This window comes from Taudactylus pleione, unplaced genomic scaffold (genome assembly GCF_031769625.1).
Source record: "Taudactylus pleione unplaced genomic scaffold, aTauple2 ptg000411l, whole genome shotgun sequence".
NCBI classification, from domain to species: Eukaryota; Metazoa; Chordata; class Amphibia; order Anura; family Myobatrachidae; genus Taudactylus; species Taudactylus pleione.
Genome location: NW_028284813.1, coordinates 889,654 through 911,703, shown reverse-complemented (window position 1 = coordinate 911,703; position 22,050 = coordinate 889,654). Strand labels below are relative to the sequence as shown.

The 22,050-nt window shown below is 43.5% G+C and overlaps 1 protein-coding gene across 2 annotated transcripts in view; it reads right to left on the bottom strand.

Moving 5' to 3' along the window:
* Positions 1-22,050, bottom strand: part of ZZEF1 (zinc finger ZZ-type and EF-hand domain containing 1) — a 239,492-nt gene that overhangs the window by 40,977 nt on the left and 176,465 nt on the right. For both annotated transcript variants that reach the window (XM_088447033.1, XM_088447034.1), the window contains exons 44-48: positions 21,168-21,287; positions 20,004-20,177; positions 9,752-9,852; positions 7,743-7,878; positions 6,142-6,501 (exon numbers count right to left, since the gene is read on the bottom strand). In XM_088447033.1, the coding sequence (XP_088303159.1) occupies positions 6,142-6,501; positions 7,743-7,878; positions 9,752-9,852; positions 20,004-20,177; positions 21,168-21,287 (891 nt within the window). The remainder of the gene's footprint in view (positions 1-6,141; positions 6,502-7,742; positions 7,879-9,751; positions 9,853-20,003; positions 20,178-21,167; positions 21,288-22,050) is intronic.

The window sequence follows — 22,050 nt, the reverse complement described above, 5'->3', positions numbered from 1 at the left end:
GTTTAAATTTGTTAGGAAGTGCTTAGAAAATATAACTTACACTTTATAATAGTATTAATAATAATTAAGTATTAAAACTTTTCTGTACAGTGTGAAGACAAATAGAAACTGCTAGTTGTAAGAGGTCAACATAATTGGATTACTAAGACTGAACAAACTTCCCAGAAGATTAAAAAAAGACTAATTGTATCATAACAAAATAACAATATGTTAGAAGTTGTTTAAAAAACTTTTTAATAAAGATCTAGGTTTCAAGTTGTCATGAGATAAAATGTACAGTCATTGTAACACAATTATACATGAAAATCAATTCTTGTATGAATCGCATACGAAGCTCTACGTTAAACATCTGGTGAAGCAGTGATTCAAGACTTATGTTACATTGATTATGGTGGTGATCATCTCTCGTACACCGTAAGACTGCAGGACATAGACTACATCAACACACACACTGCCTAATATTACCAGAGAGATAATCTGCCCTGCACAGGCTAACTACCAAACTGTAATTTCTGTAGCGTTACACAGTGCAAATAGCTGCACTGGCTGGAGTAGATACATTCTGGTCTGGTCATCACACAGTGATGTAAAACATGTATATTTACATGTTTTTGGTCGGATTTCAAATTAGAGTCAAGTCAATTTGAATCACCTAAACAGTATAAGTGGTTTAATATTTAATTAGCCACAGGTTCAAATATGGCAGGTCTATTCAATTATAAATCCACAGTAAATTAACGCAAATCTCAAAGTAGTTCATGTTGATTTTAGTTCGCACCTGATGAGTAAGTGTAAAGTAGGAAACAAAATCCATATTTGAAGCTAAAAATGTCAGAGCCCCCCCCCCCCTCCGCGATAAGCATTTTCAAATTGAATAGAGTGGATACTGAAAACAGTCTGCGAAGTGCTCGGTAATGTAACCTGTAATAAACTGTTTGCTTAACCCGGCTAACCGAATCGGACCCAAGAGCTGAGCAGAAAGGTGGAACCTTTTAATGCCTCATTTTCAACGATGACCATGCGTAGGAAAAACATCACAGCCCAACAAGGCCTACCATTTTTTAAACTAGGAAACTTGCTGCATTAATTGAGGGGACCAGTTTTTATTTGACATAATATCTGGGAAATCTCCTCCATGTGTGGTAATCTGTGTGTGTGTGCGGGCTGTTTAAGTCATTATCTGGTATTAGGCAATAGCTACTAAGTGTTGCAATATGCGCTGCCTCCATAACTGTAGCAATCTCCTTTACCAAGATGGCCACCGTGTGGTCTTCAGCACATGCATGGTGCCATCTTGCCATTGTGTTTGAGCGCCACATTAGTAGAGGGCTATGTACTAATTAGCTCGGGAGTCCCTGAGATTATCCTGCATATATCTGCGTTATACCGCTGTATCTATGCACTGCTACCTTCATACATGACCGATTGGTCCTCTGTATGCTTCGATCCATCCAGAACTACTGTGAGTATGTAGGCAACGGTGAGTACATATGGACAATATAATAAACCCAACTCCTGGTTAAGTACTGTGCTGGCTGCTGTGCCTGGATTCCAATGGTGTCTACTATTTATAACCCGTGTTCCACTGCAAAATAGTATACACAACACTAAGGAGGCACATAATTTAAAAAAGGAGACTACCCCTTTCAAACAAGGGTGCCCCATTAGTGTGTGGTCCAGTATGGGTGATATAGGGCACAATGTGCTCTTCTTTGTATATAGATAAAAGTTTTCCATAGTGCTAGACAATATTGGCAGGGTTAGGGATCACCACTCATTGAAAAAAAATATCAGTTGTTTTGCCTATATGTTGATGTAAAGCAGTGCAAGGTAAAAGGTCTTCTGTGGCATAACGATTGGTAAAGACAACAACTTTGGGAGTCTAAAGGTGCCCACACACATACCAACTTTTCATCCAATTTGGCCGATTTCGACGAATCGTGACGACAGATCATGTAAAAAATGGCCAAATCGTGAGTTTCTACTCTTGATCACGATGCCGATGCGCATCCCCGCTCGTCGTACCTCGTATCTTCAGATTTGCCGTGCTGTAGGGCAGATTAGCCAATCTGGGATACAATGCACTGGCTGCAAGATAGATCTTTAGTCAGATTGGACATTTTTAACTCCAAATCGTGACCAAGACTGCCTGGGGAGAGTTCAGGGGAAATCGTGTACATCGGCTGATTGGGAGCAAGTCGATATGTGTGTGAGCACCATAAGGGGTAAATTTACTAAGACTCGAGATGGTCCCAATTTTCAATGAGATTAATCTCGCTGTAACTCGCCAAAACTCGGGTGATTTAATCACTTTTATCTCTCAAATTTACAAACAGGCGATTTGAGGGAAATCGAGTTGGCCGATGGTGAAGCAGAAACGAGATATCTCTCCCAAGTATCTCGTTTTGCAGATTACTCACCCGAGATTGCAGTGTTTTCTTTCTGCAAATCTCTCCCGTGCTTGCAGCCTGCACATATTAGTTGAGATATGTGCAGGCTGCTTGTGTGTTAGTCCTGTAAAAAAACTGGTTAAATTCTTTAAAAAAAAAAATGGCGTGGGGTCCCCCCCAAAAGCATAACCAGCCCTGGACTTGTCACCCTGTCCTGGTACCTAAAATTACGGGGAACAAAATGAGTAGGGTTCCACCGTAATTTAGGTACCAGCACCAGGCTGCTGGGCCAGCCCTGGTTTTAAATATAAGGGGGAAAAAATTGCGTAGGGGTGCCCCTATATTTAAAACCAGCACTGGATCCAAAACGACCAGGGTGTAATGCCACAGCAAGGAGACCCTATTACCAGGTCTCCAGAGCCAAAGCATTATCACCCCAAGCTGCTCAGGCCAAGCGGGGAATCTCAGGGGAGGTGGGGACCCGCTAAAAAAGGGGTCCCCCCTCTCCCGAAACCTCAGGCTTGGTCTGAAGCCGGGGCTCTTCCCCGCACCCCTGGGCTGTGGGTACGGGGGTAATATAGTGTTAACTTGAAGTAAACTATTGTATTTTACAGTGGAACTACAGGTGCCAGCATGCCTGCCCTTTGGCACTTGTGGAACTACAAGTGCCATCAGGCGGCTGGCACCCGTACCCCCACTGTGAAATAGTAAAAAAAAAAAAAAAGACAGTACCGACACACCGTATTTAATAAAAGTTTATTACATACATATCTCAATCGCACACACTTACCTTCTACCAGATGTTTCTGTCCCCTTAGATTTCAATGGGAGTACCTGCAACAAAGATCCTATACTGACCTGATCCTCGTGCTGGTCTCCGTAGGATCCCAGGGGGTCTTGGCAAAACAATAACATGCTTACCCGAGACCAAATGGACTAGTATTGGTATGTGTCTTGTCACACATACCAATACTACGCGAATGCCAGCTGATGGGACCTCACTGGGTTTGTGAAGCAGCCTCTGATTGGCTGGCGGGACGTGGGAAACCCCGTGACGTCCCGGCAGCTGGCATTCGCGTAGTATTGGTATGTGTGACAAGACACATACCAATGCTAGTCCGTTTGATTTTGGGTATGTGTCTTGTCACACATACCAATACTACGCGAATGCCAGCTGCCGGGACGTCACGGGGTTTCCCACGTCCCGCCAGCCAATCAGAGGCCGCTTCACAAACCCAGTGAGGTCCCATCAGCTGGCATTCGCGTAGTATTGGTATGTGTGACAAGACACATACCAATACTAGTCCATTTGGTCTCGGGTAAGCATGTTATTGTTTTGCCAAGACCCCCTGGGATCCTACGGAGACCAGCACGAGGATCAGGTCAGTATAGGATCTTTGTTGCAAGGCCATACACATGGATTTCTACTTGGAGAAGATGACAGAAGGTAAGTATGTGTGATTGAGGTATGTGTGTATTAAACTTGTACTAAATACACACACCGTGTGTCATGTCTTTATTTAACTATTTATTTTACAGTGGGGGTACGGGTGCCGGCCACCTGCTGGTACTTGTAGTTCCACAAGTGCCAAAGGGCAGGCATGCTGGCATCTGTAGTTCTACTGTAAAATACAATAGTTTACATCTATTTTACACTTTATAACCCCTGTCGTTTTCAGTCTGGTGCTGGTTTTAAATATAAGGGGACCCCTACGCAATTTTTTCCCCCCTATATTTAAAACCAGCACTGGCCCTGCAGCCTGGTGCTGGTACCTAAATTACGGTGGAACCCTACTCATTTTGTTCTCCGTAATTTTAGGTACCAGGACAGGCTGACAAGTCTGGGGCTGGTTAAGCTTTAACTAGTTAAAGGCAGAAACATACACAAATCACAATGATTGTGTATGTTTCAGACTAACTCGCAGCTGAGGAGGTGGAGAGTTTGCCGTCATCTCACCTGAGCTTGTCATCCCGAATCTTGGTAAATTTGAGAGATGTATATTTTAGGTGAAAAGTACTTCCGATTTGCCAGATGGTGAGTTGATTCGAGTTAGCTATCTCCCCCGAGTTTTACGAGTGAGAAGAGAGAAATCTCTATCTAACCCGAGTTTACCTTTAGTAAATTTGCGAGAAAAAAATCAACCCTTAAATCACCCGAGTTTGGTATCTCGATTCTTAGTAAATTTACCCCTAATGGTCAGTTTTTTTCTAAAATGTTATCACCATTAATGAGGCGATATGAATAATACCAGGCTTTGATTTCGGCAGCTGTCATTGTTCCACCAAAGCAGGGACAGCACTGTCCCTGGCTGCCGGCTCTGGGCTGCACGTGAGAACTTGCTCATGCCCAGTGGAGATGGCCGGGAGTGAGACAGAGCGCATCAGCACTAGGCTAATGCGCTGTGGGCTCTGTCAGGAATCCCCGGAGGGGGGAGTTTTCAGTCCCCCACTCTGGCAGGTGAGATGGGGATCGGTATGAATGACCACCGGACCTATGTCCGGTGGTTCAAATCCCGACGCCGGAAGACTGGCAGCAGTGAAGATCCAGAGAGGTAAGTAAATTAACAATACACAACCCTCCCTTAGGGGTGTCTAACCCTAACCTCCCCCATAAGTGCCTAAACCTAACCCCCCCCCTTTCCCGCAGCCTAAACCTATCCCTCCCGGTGTGGGGGGGGGGGATCCAACCCTAACCCCCTGCCGGGGGTGCCTAACCCTAAATCCTCCTTCCCCTAGCCTAACCATCCCGGGGGTTGCCTAACCCGAACTCCCCCCCTGGGAGCTCCTAACCTAACCCTCCTCCCCTTTGTTTGGTATGCTGGGCGTTGGACTCCCGACGTAGGGATAATGACGCCTATTAGTCCCCTGTCGGGATTGCACAATCGGGAAGCCGGCGGTCGGCATTTCGACCGTCGGCTTCCTGACTGCATACCGTGAGATGTTCATACATCTCATCGGTAGTTCTTCCAGCTTCGCCTCGGTAAAGAAGCGAAGCAGGAAGACTTATAGCGGCATGATCTTTGCCACTATAAATACATCTTCCCTGGTGTTTGAAAATTACAGGAATTTTATTGTTCTCAATTTTATCTCTCTCCAAGCTTTGATGAATACCCCCCTAAGTCCTTGGAAAATAAAGCCAACAGATACCCATTTTATTCCCAGTGACATGTACTACTCAGCATTTTCTAGGCAGATGACCCCTGCAGGGCAACAAAATCTGCCTTTGCTTTGGCCAGTAACATCTTGGAACTGCGTATTTATTGGAAATTGCACAAGTCTCATCATAGAGATGTAAAAGCCCCATGAGAATGCCTTCAAAGCTTCCAAAACATACTGACTGACGAGGAGTCCATAATGTAACATAGAAGCACTTTTAAATAGAAAAATAAACTAATCTAAAAGAAAACAACATGGTAATTTTAGCCAAAATGTACTAAGACCTCTCAATCCTTGAGTAGTCAAGGGATATAAAGAATGATCAGGGAATATAATAGGCAAAGAAAAACTGTTTTTATTAAAGTACTCTTAAAAATATGGCAACAGAAGAAACTGTGCAACATCAAAGTAATTACATATCTATAGATGAGAAAACACAAAGCTGCAAACACTGAGTGGGGTGAAATGTCCCAACTAGATCCTCTGCCTTTTTCTAATAATGGGCCTACAAGTCTTTTAAGTTCTTTATAACTGCAACATAAATTATCTATTTTAGGATTAGTCAAGCAAAAGCAGGTTAATGAACTTATATTACCTTCTCCCATAACTGCTTTTCTTCTAGATGCATTAGCATATTTAAAATGTAGGTGATGTGTGCTGGTCCACTTAGCTCCAGGATGTCTTCATTCAATGGAACACCATCAGGCCATTCAGCCAGCAATGATGCCAGAACATGTCGAGCATATATTACAGCTGTAGCCTCATTCACATGGTACAGGTAATCCCGTACTGCGATTTTACTGCGAGAGTCCAGCTCCTTGCGGAGGAGAATGGAACTCTTGGTGCGCCTTTGCTTGGCATAGCTCAGCTGGAGGTCACTTTCACTTGTTACAATAAGTTTTTGGCTGACCGGGTTGGACTCCTCTGTAGCTTTTTCACATTGCACAGGTTTCAACTGCAAAAAAAGGTAAAGGATCTTTATTCCTTCAAATCATTCTGCATCTATCATGGAGCTTTATGAATGCTTCATAATCAATGTATATAAATATCAGAAGTCACAAAGTTGTGTGACCATGTAACACAATGAGGTTGCAGCTGAATTGCTTTCCAACATATCACAGATACCCAAGGTGACTTCAATAATCTATAGTAAGGGTGCGCAATTCTTCTTGATACACAAAAGGTTTTCCTTACTGACTACTGAAGTGATGGCACCAGGACCTGCTGTAAACTATATTACTAAGTGCCATTTCATACATATAAGATGTAACCTGTAAAATTTGGTCAGGTGTTCTGTAATTAAATGCATAACAATCAGTAAATGTAACAATGTCAGGATTGACTCACACAAGCAATTTGTTCTCTCATAAAATGAGTCATTTGTATAAGGAATAAAGAACTCCTGTTACTGTAGAATAAATCGTATATCTGAAATATAGAACCTTGAAAAAGCCCTTAGACTCCTCTTTGACATCCAATGTATTTCTATCTTACAATATTTTATTATATAATATTTCTGTTTCAGTGATGATTAAAGCATATAGGGGCCTATTCATCATCACTTAATTTTTACAAAAGCAGATGAAAATTAAATTTTTCTCCTGCAATTGCAAAAATTAAGTATTCGGGCCATTCATCAATAAGGTAAAGCAGGAGATATAACAGATATCTCCTACTTTCCTTCCATTTGCGGAATGGCCCGCTGTTCCCATACACTAGTATGGGGACAGAATTCATCAAGTTCTGAAAATACAATATTTTCGGAGCTGGACTGCGGGAGCATTCGCCATCTTCAGTGAATGCTCCCGCTTGTGGATCGCAACCTGCTCCTTCCCCATGGGAAGGAGGTCCGGGTTGCGAAGAAGGATCATTTTGGATCTCTCTGCCCATGTTCGGCTCCTTCCGCCAGACGCCGGGGCTCTTGTGCGCATGCGTGACCTGTAGGTTACACATGCGCACTACTATCACTGCTCCGAAAAGGAGCAGTGAAGACGCTCGTGGGGACAGCTGACTTTGCATCAGCTGTCACCGCGCCAGAGCAATGATGAATTGCTCCGGAATCTGCGGCGAGTTACAATGTTAATTATCGGGGATAATTAACATCATGAATAGGCCCCATAGACAGCTGCTAAGCTTGATTATCTGCTTTTAATCAATAATATTTTCTATCACAAGCATTATGACAGTAAAACACACCAGGCAGGGTGGGACGATCATGTCTGTGTCCGTCACATTCAACGGCTGTTCCTCTGGTTTTATAGACTTGATAGGCTGCCATTTTTGTGCCATCTTCTTGACTCTCTCATCGATCACACCAGAGTTTTCATCAAATCTTTAAGGAAAATATGAGTAAAAACTAGCGCTTAACTTTCTCAGTAACCACTTGGTTTTGTACTCTGCTGGCATCCCCATACAATTACACTAACAGATGCTAAAATGTCGCTGATAAAAAGAAAATGGATATTAGTGCTCTAATAAAATAATTAAGTTCTAAATACATGTCAGACTCACTGATGGGATCATCAAACCTTCTATAGAGAAGTGGAGGTGTTGACTGTAGCAACTAAGCAGATACCAGATATAATTTACCTAGTACAGCCCTGCACAGCCTGCGACCCTCCCCCCCTCATATGCGGGCCAGATGGGAGCCCTAGCATGGGCTGCTACCCGGATATTCTTAAATCTAAAGTGACAGGGTGTGCAATTACTCTCTAACAGCCTCAAGGCTGCATAGATGGCACCACTACTGACCCTACAGTACTGAGAATTAAATGGACAGGAGGATGTGTTGCTATGGGGTTGCTGCAGATGTGAGGAAATGTGTTGCTATAGGGGGAAAGGGGAAGGTCATGCTATGTAAGATGGCCACAGCCCTGGTGGTGACGCATCATACTTTGAAGAACTGCACACATCTGTCTCCATAGGGGCCTTTTAATAATATTGCAAGTTATCTTCCACTAGTACAGATTTAGCCTCATAGATTATTGTCGCATTCACGCCAAACAGCCCTTCTCTGCGAACAGCGTACTGCGAGACTTGGATTGAGCCGAGCATCTTGTTAGTCTTTATTGCTCGAATATACGTCTTAGACTAAATGTGATGCAACTAAACAGCTTAATGAGATTAACAAATCAAATAATCAGTTCACAGTTATATATGTATGTGCGAATTAGTCTGAATCCGTATACGATTCGGCCGTGGGTTTTTCATGCCAAGTTCCGTTGTGCTACATCTATGACTTTGTATACATTTAAAACAGACCTCTGTGCAGTTAAAATCACAGCCCTGCTTCTCTTGCACAGATTGGGTGGCGTTTTGCAGCATATGCCGTGAAAATTTAAATAAAAGGTGGTTTTGCTAAAACATATGTTGCGGTGCCAGGTGTCTTGTGCTGCATGGCATATGGAGACTAGGTGTTTGAGAACACAAATGTAAATTGTATGTATTTTCCATGTTTAAGCAAAGTTTTCAATGAGTGCGATCTCCCAATGCGGCCCTCTGAGAAAAGGTCATGCACTCCTGATCTAGAACTGATAGCTACTGTAGATTGATTTGGTTGCTATGGGCAACTTGTTCTCTTTAGAATAGTGATTTCAACCTTTTTCAACTCGTGGCATACCGAACAAGATTTAAAAATTTCTAAGGCACACCATCAGTTCACACACATTGGCCCCCATTGGAAAACACACGAACAAATTGGCCGCCCACAGGAAAAAAAAAAAAAAACACATTGGGCCCCACAAAAAATAAAAAATAAACAATGGCCAAACAGAAAAAAATATAACAAAACAAAATCACACTGGCCCCAACAGAAAAAATAACACACACTCAGTGACTGAGCAGTCAGTGCAGAGGTGGGAGCAGTGTGCAGGCAGAGGTGCACCACGGCGCACGTGACCTATGTCACATCGCCGCGTCTCCATAGGTCATGGCCCAGGTGTGCCTGAGCCTCCGCCTGAAGAGCCAAGCACTGCCCAGGCCAGCAGTACAAGTTAAGTCAGCTCTGACTGCACTGACCTCGCTGCACACTTGCCAACTGCTGGCGGCTTACTAATGTGCCGCGGCACAGTGATTGAAAAACGCTGCTTTTAGAAGGTTTGTTAAATTTCCCCCTAAAAGTCCTTGTCATTACCACTGAAGACATAATATATAAGAAGGTGACTAAATACTTAATAGAATAACTATGAATGTGCCAAATACTTTACCTTTTGTGAACCTTTTCAAGAAAGGAGTCTGTACTCTTCATTTCCAACTCATATATGGCCCGAAGGATGTGTAAAGGTACATTGTGGGTTTCATGAATAACCTCATGAGAGAAACACAAAAACAATATATATACATTTTGTACAAGAAAATAGGCAAATGTGAGAAATATGATTGGGCAAAACACAGAAAAAACGAACTAGAAATAAATAATAAATATATAAATTATATTTTTTTGCATGCTGTTTTAGGGCCACAGAGGCAGATACTCAGCCAATTTGCAGATATTAATGTATATGATCCAGCTTAACGCACCAACAGCACCATTCCCCTTTGCTTCCACAAGACCGTACGCTACATACAATTCTAACATAAACTAGGTGAGAAAGCAGAGTTAAGCTGGGTACACACTGATACAGTATATCGCCAGTTAGTTTAAAAGGACGATACATCTATAGTGCATCGCTGGGTGTGTACATTGGCTATGTGTGAGAACAACGTAGTTCACAGACATATCCAATCTGCTGTGCAGCACACAGCAGAAGGCCGATATATATGAAAATAAAAGTTATGGTAAACTTTCCTTTGTTAACTTTTTTTCTTCGAGGTCCATAGGGTCCACAGGGATACCATGGGGAAATGTGGTTGGAGAGATTCAGGCACAAAACAGTTAAGCTTTCATCTCCTAGGATGCCTCAGGTCCTCCCCCACATATACCCCGCCCCTGGCCACAGGCATTCAGTTTTTGTAAACAAGCCCAAGGCAGGAGAAAAGAGGAGAAGGAAGGGCAATGTACACCAGAAACACTCACAAAAGATGAGGGAATCCGTGACCGAAAGAAAAATTACCCAATATAGCCAGGTGTGTCAGGGTGGGTGCCCTGTGGACATTATGGACCTCGAAGAAAAAAAGAGTTAACAAAAGGTAAGTCCTACCATAACTCTTATTTTCTTCTTCAGGCTCCATAGGGAGTCCACAGGGATACCATGAGGATGTCCTAAAGCAGTTCCTCTAAGGGTGGGGAATCTCCTGAACAGAAAGGAGAATCCGCCACCCAAAGGAAGCATCCTGAGAGGCAAAAGTGTCCAAGGTGTAGAACCGAAGAAAGGTGTGGACAGAATGCTACGGCGCCGCCTTGCACAATTGTTCAGCAGAGGCACCATGTCGAAACACCCACGATGGTCCCACAGAGAATAGAATGTGCTGTCGCCGTGTTTGGAATAGGGAGATCAGCCTGCGTGTAAGCCTGAGTGATATTCATGCACAGCCATCGACCCAAAGTTTGTTTGTTAGCTGGCCAGACTAGTTTGAGAAAACCATATTACACAAAAAGAGCGTCTGATTTTCTAAAATAATTTGAACGATCCACATAGATACGGAGAGCATGAACCACATCCAGGAAGGCCTCACCTACAGAAAGGTCTGAAGACTGGAAAGCTGGAACCACAATCTCTTCATTCACATGAAAACAAGACACTACCTTAGGAAGGTAACCCGCCTGTAGCAAACGATAATGGCATAAACACTGACAAAAGTTGCCTCTCTAAGCAGCTGCTAAATAAGAGATAATCAGTCTCTTAGATAGAACCAAAAAATAGAATAAAAAGCAGCGCCACATCAATAAACCATTTAATAAATTAAATCAATATAAAGAAGACACAATAAAATAATAACACTTAATTGCATTGATTCTATAAAAAGGATACTTCCAAGTATTAATAAGCAGATAAAAAGGCACTATTAAGTTAAATAGTGGACATGCATGTCAAAATTGAAAACTCACATACTTAGTATGCACCCATATCAGGCAATAATGCTAGTGCACCGCACAAAATTGATTTGCACTAAAATTAGTTCCGTTTGGAAAACCAGACAGATAAACCAGCTGGAAATGGGAGTCCAATCGTCCTGGAATGCTAGTGACTAGGCATGTAATGTCCCAACCGCATAAGGACTCCTGAGTGGACAAATATTACCTCTGCAAGTCTCTGAAGAGTAGTCCAATGAGTCCTGTAGTAACGGTGGTCTTAAGGGAAGATCGCTCAAAGTCACAAGCAATAATCCATGGTTGTTGATGCCAGTCTAAGGATCATAAACACACTCCAGTGAGGACAGGGTCTCAGAGATGGCAGAGCTCCAAATAGAGTGCAGTTGGGTACAAGTGCAGAAAATGCATGGTGCCTGGTGCTTCACCAACACGTTTCACTGCCTATCTGGCAGCTTTTTCAAGGTGGCTCTAGTCTCTCAAATGTGCCTCTTAAATAGTGCCCTACATTTATACTTAATTGATTTCAGCTGTGTCTAATCACAATAATCACATCGTTTTTAAAAAACATTATATATCAAAAAGTTCTATCATTAATACAATTATAAAACACACACAAAACACAAACGGAGGCAAACCGATCACTTATACAATATAATAAAATGTCACACACTTACTTATGTTCTCATCACGAAAGCGTCTCCTCAGTCCAATGGAGAAGTGTATATCCTTCCCCCATTGGTGTGTAGGAGAAACGTGATCCACAGTAAGGTGGAATCTATCCTAGTGAGGAGCCGTTCCAAGCCTCGTTTTTATCCTCCACAAGTGGCGGAAAATGGAACAAGGAAGTTCAAACTCTGATGTTCATCCCGCTGGGGAGCGTGCGGCCCGTGGAGCGAAGCGTCATCCGACATCGCCCTCCACAGTAAACCCTCCTCACCAGCGGCAGTCACTCAAAACAGATCCCACAAATAATTAACATCGATGGAATCAGGGGAAATATAGGACCCCACCAAGTTCAAATCGCAGGTCCAATTGTTAGCAACTTTTGCTACAAAAGGACCCAATATATAACCAACTATCCTTTGGGAACTACAGATAAGAGCATGCTTAAAATACATCTCAACGGTTCAACACTCGATCAATAGAATAACCTAAGACAAACGATAAAGGGTAATCTGATGGAAATGTTGTTTAGTATGATCAGTAAGTGTGCACTTATTTCATAATAGATCTAAGTTTAATCACGGTAACGATAGTTCTCCACCAAAGTAATAATGTGGGCTAATCCCACAATAAATCACTAAACAAAAAATACAAGAACAAAATAAATGAGCAATAGCCAATCATTTTGGAAACAGGATTTGTCATATATACTCTAAGGGCTACAATTAACCCATTTACTAAACAGTATATCCTCTTTCCAAATGTGTGGCCATTGTCTTCATAGATCCTATATCACACCACGTAACAATAGGCTGGTATAGCTATCTGATTGCATTTAATTCTAATGATTCATTCAATCCGCTAGGAAACAATGAGTTTAACTGAAAAGTCCAATAGATCTCTTGTTGACACAGTCTCCCAAATCTATCACCTTCTCCTCTTACTGATGAATTGATATGCTCCAAACCTAGAACTCGTAAAGAGCTCGAGGATCTCCTTGATGTTACAACAAAAAATGTTTCGAAATACTGTGGGTATGGACTTTCTTTAAAATATTTCTGCGATGTTCTAGAAATCGCACTTTCAGTGGTCTTGTTGTCCGCCCCACATATTTTAAGCCACATCCACACTGAAGAAGATACACTACCCAATTAGTATTACAATTAATAAAGCTAGAAATCTGTAATATTCGATTACCAGCCACAGAAGAGATAGTTTTGGTTTTATTCTGAGCATATTTGCATGTTATGCATCTTCCATTGCCACATTTATAGAAGCTGGCAGGTTCTATTTCTAACCAAGTCGATTTTCTTGTGTCTTCAGAATTGTTACATTTCATCAAACTGGGGGCAAGGAGAGTTTTCAAAGATCGATTCTTCCTAAATATAAAATTAGGATTCGTCGGAAGAATATTCCTAAGGATTGGATCGCTCTTAAGGAAATTATAGTTAGACCTAATGATACTTTAAATTTCAGTTGAGCGATTATTAAATTTAGAAATAAAAAATAATTGTCCTGTTGTACATGTCTGTTTGAATTTAGTTCTGGATACCAAAAGAGAATCCCAATTGGTGACAATTACCTCATTAAGGGCTTTATCTAGAATATGTTTAGGATATCCTCTAATTCTAAAGGATTCCAACATGCTCATGGCCTGTTCAAGGAAACTCTCTTTCGTAGAGCAGTTACGTCGCAGGCGTAAAAGTTGTCCTTACGGTATATTCGTCTTCCATGGTGTATAATGAGCACTACGAAAATGCAGGTAGGCATTGTTGCCCACCTCTTTCATATAGTTAGAAGTTACAATTTGATTATCAAGGACTTCAAGAGTGATATCCAAAAAGTTGGTTTTCTTCTGATTAAAAGAATAGGTGAAAACTAAATTATTAGTGTTGGTGTTGAGAAAATTAACAAAATCCAAAGCGGTGTCCAGATCCCCATCCCAAATAATAAACAGATCATCTATGTACCGACCATAGAGGACCAGGCTGTCGTAGAGGATGGAGGACTGCTCTATCCTGGAGAAAAATCAAAAAGGGGGAGCAACAAGAGCGCTGCCAAATCAGAGTCTCTGCGGGCAGTGGAGATAACGATGAGAAAAAGTGTCTTCGCTGTCGACCACTTCGAATCTGAATCTAGAGGTTCAAATGGGGAAGCCTGTAGCCCCTTGAGAACCAAAGACAAATCCCACGGTGCAACCGGTGGGATAAAGGGTGGCTGAACTTGGAGAACACCCTGAAAAAAAGTTCTAACATCCAGCAGAGAAGCGATCCTTTGCTAGAACCAAACTAACAGCGCAGAAACCTGTACTCAGGGAGGCCAGGCGGACACAGAGGTCTAACCCAGCCTGGAGAAAAGAAAGTACCCAGGAAACCCTAAAAACCGTAGGGTCATACTTTCTGTGGGAACACCACTGACCAAAGGGAGTGCCAAACTCTGTAATAGATGCGGGCAAAGGAAGGCTTTCGTGCCCTAAGCATTGTTTGAATCACAGAGCTGGAGAAACCTTTGGCTCTTAAGATGGAGTACTCAAGAGCCACGCCGTCAAACACAGAAGAGGTAAGTCCGGATGCAGGCAGGGATCCTGCACTAACAGATCCGACCATAGAGGAAGAGGAAATGGTGTGTCTATGGATAGATTCCATATGTCGGTGAACCAATGGTGCCTGGGCCAAGCAGAAGCTACTAGTATTACTGTGCCCCCTTTATGCTTGAATTTCCTGAAGACCCTTGGGAGGAGGGAAATTGGAGGAAAGAGGTACCCCAAGCTTGAAGTCCCGCCTCACTGCCAGCGCGTCCACGAAGGCAGCTGAGAGATCTCTGGTCCTGGACCCATACCTGGGGACTTTGTGGTTGTGACGTGAGGCCATGAGGTCTAGGTCTGGTAGGCCCCATTTGTTCACCAGGAGTTTAAAAATCCCTGGGTGGAGAGCCCACTCTCCAGCGTGTATGTCCTGATGACTTAGGAAGTCCAATCCCCAGTTGAGAACTCCCAGGATGAATATATTTCAGAGATAGCCGGAAGATGACATTCTGCCCAGATCAGAATGTTTGCCACTTCCCTCATGGCTTTCTGACTTAGTGTGCCTCCCTGAGGATTGAGATAAGCTACTGTGATCATGTTGTCGGACTGGATCTGGACCGGCCTGCCTTTGGAGTAGGTCCTGTGCCAGGATGAGCGCTTTGTATACTACACAAAGCTCCAGGAAGTTTATGGGCAGGTGGACTTTCCTGATTTGTCCATCTTCCCCATCCGAGAAGACTGGCGTCCGTGGTGAGGAGCACCGAATTTGGAATCCAGAATGGGCGACTCTTGTCCAGATGAGCGTTTTGTAGCCACCATGAGAGAGAGAGAGCCGAACCTCCAGAGTGAGAAGCATCCTCTGGGACCATATTAGATGAAGCTGCCTGTTCCACTGGGAGAGCATCAATTGTTGCAGAGGCCTGGAGTGGAACGGAGCATATTCCATCATGTCGAAAGGTGGATACTATTGACCCCAGGACCTGCATCGCTGATCGAATGGATACCCTTTGCTTGTGAAGCAATTTGTGCACTTGCAATAACAGGGCCGAAATGGAGGAATTCTTCCAAATGATGATCCAGACGTGCGTCTGTAGGCAGGCAATGGCCATTTGGAGATGGTGTTGTAAAACAGCTGGAGACTGTGCCAATATCAGGAGGTCCTCCAAGTATGACTCCCTGATGCCTGAGGTAGGCAGTCATAACCGCCATTATCTTGGTGAAGAACTGAGGGGCCATTGATTTACCAAAGGGCAGTGCCTGAAATTGGTAATGTTGTTGCAGGACAGCAAACCATAGAAATAGTTGGTGGGATGGGAGTAATAGGCACATGCAGATACACATCCTGAATGTCCAGGAAAGCCATAAAATCCCCAGGTTCCATCGCCAAAATAATTGACCAAAGAGTCTCCATACGAAACTTGGGTACACATATAAACTTGTTGAGGGTTTTCAGATTTTGAATAGGGCGATGAGACCCATTTGATTTCTGAAAAAAAAAAAGAATGGAATAATAACCCCTTCCTTGTTGAACCACAGGAACCGGGATTATCACCCCTGCCCGCAGCAGGGAGTAAATGGCCTTCTGGAAGCCCAAAGACTTGTTAGAATCTGATGGGGGAGTTGTACAAAAAATCTTCTCAGGAGGATGCCTCCAGAAAGTGAGGGCATACCCCCGAGAGATCACTTCATGGACCCAGGAGTCTGTTGTTGTTTGATGCCATTAGTGCACAAAATTAAGAAGTTGGCCTTTCACCTTGGGATTCCCCAGGAGCAGGGCCGCCCCACCAGGCAGAGGGTTTGTCGCCCGGGCTTGGAAGCTGAATGTCTGACTGCCCAGGACCAGGACCTCTTAGTTTGCTGCTAGGTGGTCCTACGAGAACTAGACGGTCCTTTAACTCTTCCCTGAGGACGAAAGGACCGAAAAAAGGACTGCCTTGACTTCGATGTAGCTGTTGATGGCAGACCTGCAGATCTTGAGGCTGCTAGAGTAGCCACTATATTATCAAATTCTGCTCCAAAAAAGTATGTTTCCATAAAAAGGCAGGGATTCCAGAGCCGCCTTGGATCCCGCATCTGCTTTCCAGGACCTTAACCAAATTGCTCTACGAGCAACAACCGAAGCAGCGTGGGAGCAGCCAAACGGTCCATGCTTTAGAAGCCAGAAATCCAGCATCTATTGCAGCTTCTCCCAAAAAGGAGGCCGCTTCCCGTATTTGAGAGATATAGGTCAGCTGTTCTCTGGTAGCATTTGGTAGAGTATCTTCCATTAGCCCCCCCGTCCATTCTTCAACAGCCTTGGATACCCAGGCTGCAGCCACAGCCAGTGGAGTAACAGCTCCAGACAATGAAAACACTTATTTAAGACCTGTTTCAGTTTTCTATCTGTAGGATCTTTCAGGGAAGATGTGACGGTATAGGCAATGTAGCAATCCTGACTAAATGTGTCACATGAGCATCCACAGTAGGAGGGACTTCCTACATTCAGTAAGTGGGAAAGGATGCACCTCACCAAAGAAGGGACATCCACTGTAGGAGGATGGTCCTCCTCTCCTGAGGTAGACCCGAAAGAAGAACCCAGCGCATCATCCGACACCTCCGATGATGCGTCTGCTTAGCAGACTGACAAAATAATATCGTCTGCTTGGGCGCTTTAGTGGCTACCAGCCTGTTCGCCTGCAACATTTGTTGAAACACAGCAGCTGACTGAGCCGTACTCTGACTTGAGTAGGCATAAACATCCATCCAGGAAGGATGTATAGGGGGGCAAACATAGCAGGCTAGAACTGCTGTAGATATCCTATTATGGGAGGCAGCGTGGGAGCAGCCAAACGGTCCACTAGATGCGTCATAACCTGAGACAAGAAGGACACCAAAGACGGCTCCTGTACAGGGGCTGGTAGACTGGACTTTGAAGTGGTTCTTTATAACAAATGGCACACAAACCATCCTGTATAAAGTCCTGAGGGGACAAGCCCAAACAGCTTTCACATGAAACCAGCACCGGGGCCTCAGCTTTCTGTTTACCCTTATTCTTAGGCATAATAAATAAGTGAAAATGTGCCTGCCTTCACAAGCAACAATATATGTAAAGTACAATTTGAGAAACAAAACAGAGAAGAGCCTACCTCCCCTACTCTGTATTAACCACCTGGGTGTGCTGGCCTTATAACATGGCCACCGCCATTGTCCCCGACGCCAGACTGACTTGCCCCGGTGGTCTACTGGGGGAGTGAATGCAGCGGACGCCCCACTACAGCAACCTCCGTCAGGTCTCCATCCGCCGGAGGTACGGACTGCCACGTGGTTCCCCGCGAGCGGGGTACCACCTTACCTGCGTCCCCGTGCTTCCGGCTGCAGTCTCGGGTCCCAACATCGCCACTAGTCGAGCTTCGCTGGAGCCCGCCAAAATCACCAGTCCGGTTACTGGTGTTGCGGAGCTGGTGGGGGTAGGTGGAGCAGCAGCACAGGCGTCCTTGCAGACGCCTAGTGCTGCTTGCTCTGAAGTAAAAATAAATTAATTAAGTAAAACATAAAATAGGACTGCCTGAGGCAGTCCCCCTGTTATAAAGGTGCATCTGAATCCTGCCACACCAAACGAAAAACTGAATGCCTGTGGCCAGGGTATATGTGGAGGAGGACCCGAGGCATCCTGGGAGCTGAAAGCGTAACTGTTAGGTGCCTGGATCACTCCAACCACATTTCCCCATGTATCCCTGTCGACCCTGATATATTGGTCATGTGCCGGTGTGTACAGGCGACCCGCCAAATGCCCGTACACATGCTGAGGAACCTGGCGGTGTTTGACAGATCAACTGGGCGGGCGATTTAAATGCCCACCCATTTGAGCTGTCTGGCTCGGCACATCGGGCAGACAAATTGGCAAGTGTGTATAATACACTTACCAATCGTCAAATAGGTCGGCCAACCCGTCGACCTATTGTGGACCCAGCTTTAGCTAGAGGTTGTAATCTCAAGCAGATAAAAAAAAAAAGGTGATACAAAAGGCACAAGCCCATATTTTAAGCAATGGTCCAGCCATGTACAATTGGGTTTATGTCTGTAAACTGAGAAGTCCTGAAAAGACTAACATAAATTTCTGCCTATAAATACATAGAAATTTATATTATACTAGAGGAGGTCAATCCTACAAAGAGGTGTTCATGAACTGATCTAAAGTGCTAAAAGCATTAAGTGACAATCTGATAGAATACATTTAAAAGGAGGGGGACAAAAAAAAAGTTCAAGGGGTACTTGAAGGCCACCATGTCTGGAGGAGGCATTGTGGGCCTCCAGACAGCTACAAAACTAACCATTCACAGGACTCAAAATCTCTCTCAGGAAAAAAGGATGAATGTTCCTTACAACATTTTGGAGCCAAAGTTATTTATCTGTATACAAGCATTATTCTAACATCTTATTAAATGGAAGGTCTTTGGGAACAAATGGTCAATGGGATCGCTTTGTAAAGGAGCAGGACAAGGATAGACTCTTGTCTTAGCACGGCTGAAAGAACCACCCTGATGAGATAATCAGCAAAATCAGCTGCAGCAAGATACTAGATTTCAAAGTGGCTGCTGAGAGGTCTAGGCTCACATATTGTAACCTTCCCTAGTTTTGCCATCCTCTCAATGAGGGCATTACCATAGTTTTGTCTGAAACATTCTTTAAGTGTAAAGGTGAAGGAGGATGGGAAAATTAGGTGCCAACAAGCCTTTAACTTCCTAGAAAGGTCCAATACAGACAGTATTAGAGGTCTCAATAAGACTTTTTAAAGATGGAAGTGTGCAAGGTACTATAGGTACATTTTATTTATGGGTTTGCAGTACAATGTAGTGCGGGCCTTATTATCCAGATTTAGCACAAACATATCTGTGGACCACCAAGGTTGGCGGCTTTGAGCTCCTTGTCCCAAGAACAGGACATGCCCTTGTCCCAGAAGAGAACACCTGAGTCTAAAGCAGAAAGGGACACACTTGCAGTCTAGCTGGTCAAGTAGGTGGTAAGAATTGAAAGCCAAAACAATTCCCTGAAAAAGATGGTGATCTATCCATATGTTAAGAGTATTGTGCCCGATTTCTATGCTGGACCACAATGCAAAAACAAACCTGAGGAGGAGTAGGGGAAAAGGGAGGTAATTAGTAGTGGAGGTGCGAGCTAAACCCCCCCCCCCCCCCGAATGATTTACCTAACATTATACCAGGAGTGCATGCAGCCTCACATCACTCCAAGGATTCAACCGGAGCTCATGGTTAACTGCAACTGCCATTTACTTTTTAATGCCTTGTTTTATTTGGCTTACCTGAAAACATTTTTTTGTAGCTTCATCAAGATCCTCTAAGGGATTAGGTTTTTTCTGCACTAAATCAACACTGGATGGTTCCAAATCTTTGTCTTTCTTCTCCGATTTTGAATCCTTTCTTTCAGACACAGTGCTGGTTTCTTTCTTTGATGAATACAGCATTATAGATAAGATCTGAACCAACAAATACAGAACATTATTACAAGGTTTATTAATCAGGTCAACCTTACCAAACAGTGATGCTGAGTACACACTGGCAGATATACTGGCCGATCAATTGATCGGGCACTAGTTTGTGTGTGCGTCGCCCAGTATGTACCAGCGGTATGTCTGAACAACATCGTTCACAGATAAATCACAGAGGCTGTGCAGCACAGCCAACGGCAGCTATATCTTGCTACACTTGCTGCAGAGGCTGTGAGGAATGGGCGTGACACGACCCCCGCGCAACGGGACCCTCAGCCAGATGACAGATGATGGTTGATCAGTGTGTATGAACAAGCATCGTCTGCAAATATATCTGTTAGGTCTAAAGCTGGATACACACCTGACAGATATCTCTGCAGATCGAGTGATCTGCAGATGATGGTCATTCAAACATACTGAACGCCCATCATCTGCTTGTGCCCTCGGGTCCCGGTGGCCAGGTCGGGGGCGTGTCCCGTCCGCCTCCTCGCGGCTGCCGCTGTGTGTGTACGGGTGGTCTGCCGACAGGTACACACCTGCCGATGGACAGATATGTCTGCAGACATATCTGTCCATCGGCTGTGCAGCACAGCCAATGCGATATGTTGGTGAACGACGACGTTCACCGACATATCGCGGGTACACACTGTCTGACATGCAGCAGATAAATTGGCCGATCAATTGATCGGCCAATGTATCTGTCAGTGTGTACTCAGCATTAGTCTAATTACCTTAAATGCCATTAAACAAACATTGCAAAAAAAAAAAAAAGACATAAATCAAGGTCTTAAATTTGTGTTTATATAGACCATTTTAGAATTGTTCTATATTAAAAAAAATCACCTGAATTAACCTGTTTGCCTAGATCTGTAATATCCCACCATTCCCACAGACTGAAATTCTCAATGAGCAAATGAGTAACTCTGGCTTAATTTGTTTTCCTTCCTGTGAGTCAAACTGTGTGGACAATAGTCTTACCTCCAGGTCACGAAGCAGCCATGTTTTACTGAAACCAGTACCTTTACTGCATTTTCTCACCAACAATTGTAATAGACCAGACTGAATAAATGCAGTTTGGATTTCTTCAAAATCATGATTCTGCAAAAACAACATTTTATTAGAAAGCAATAATTTTTCATAGACTTGCAACATAAAATAAAGGAACTGTTCTTGCAGAAACTGTTTTATAACAAGAGAAAGTATAACTTAAAGAAACTTATTTGTTTTAAATATTTTTTTATTGATACATTATGTCCTATAACAATAAAAAAAAAAAACATACTTGCAGTACAAATAAAAAGCATCTATAATCATAAAGAAACCAACTTAAGTGTACCTATTATGGGCAAACACAGTTTTTTTTATACACCTGGAAACAAATACGTGCAATTCAATCAACATAACGTAACAATACAAACATCTGCATGTGCAAGGCATACACCCACATGTAATATGCTCGCATGCGATGCATTAAAACACACAAAACAATTTTAACCAAGCTAGCCACTAATGCAATGGTTCTTAAACTGGTGCCGCAGTACACCAGGGTACTGCAAAGCCCTTAAAATGGGCGCTGTAGTTTGGTGGACCAGTCCCAAATCAAATTATTCAGGGTGGCAACTTTGGAGGCTGGGCCACATCATCTACCCCTTCACCACTGCTCTCATCTATCTTGCTTTTCTTTCCTGCTCTTCTGGTTCATGTGTTTGGCAGCCACCTGCACTGGTTTTGCCTATCAAAAGCACAGCAGTGTCTCCTACCATACAACTGTACCCAAGGATGACAGACAAACAATTTTCTTGATGTAATACATTTTACTGGTTATCTCAATAGGAATCTTTTAGCGAAGGGATTCCATGGA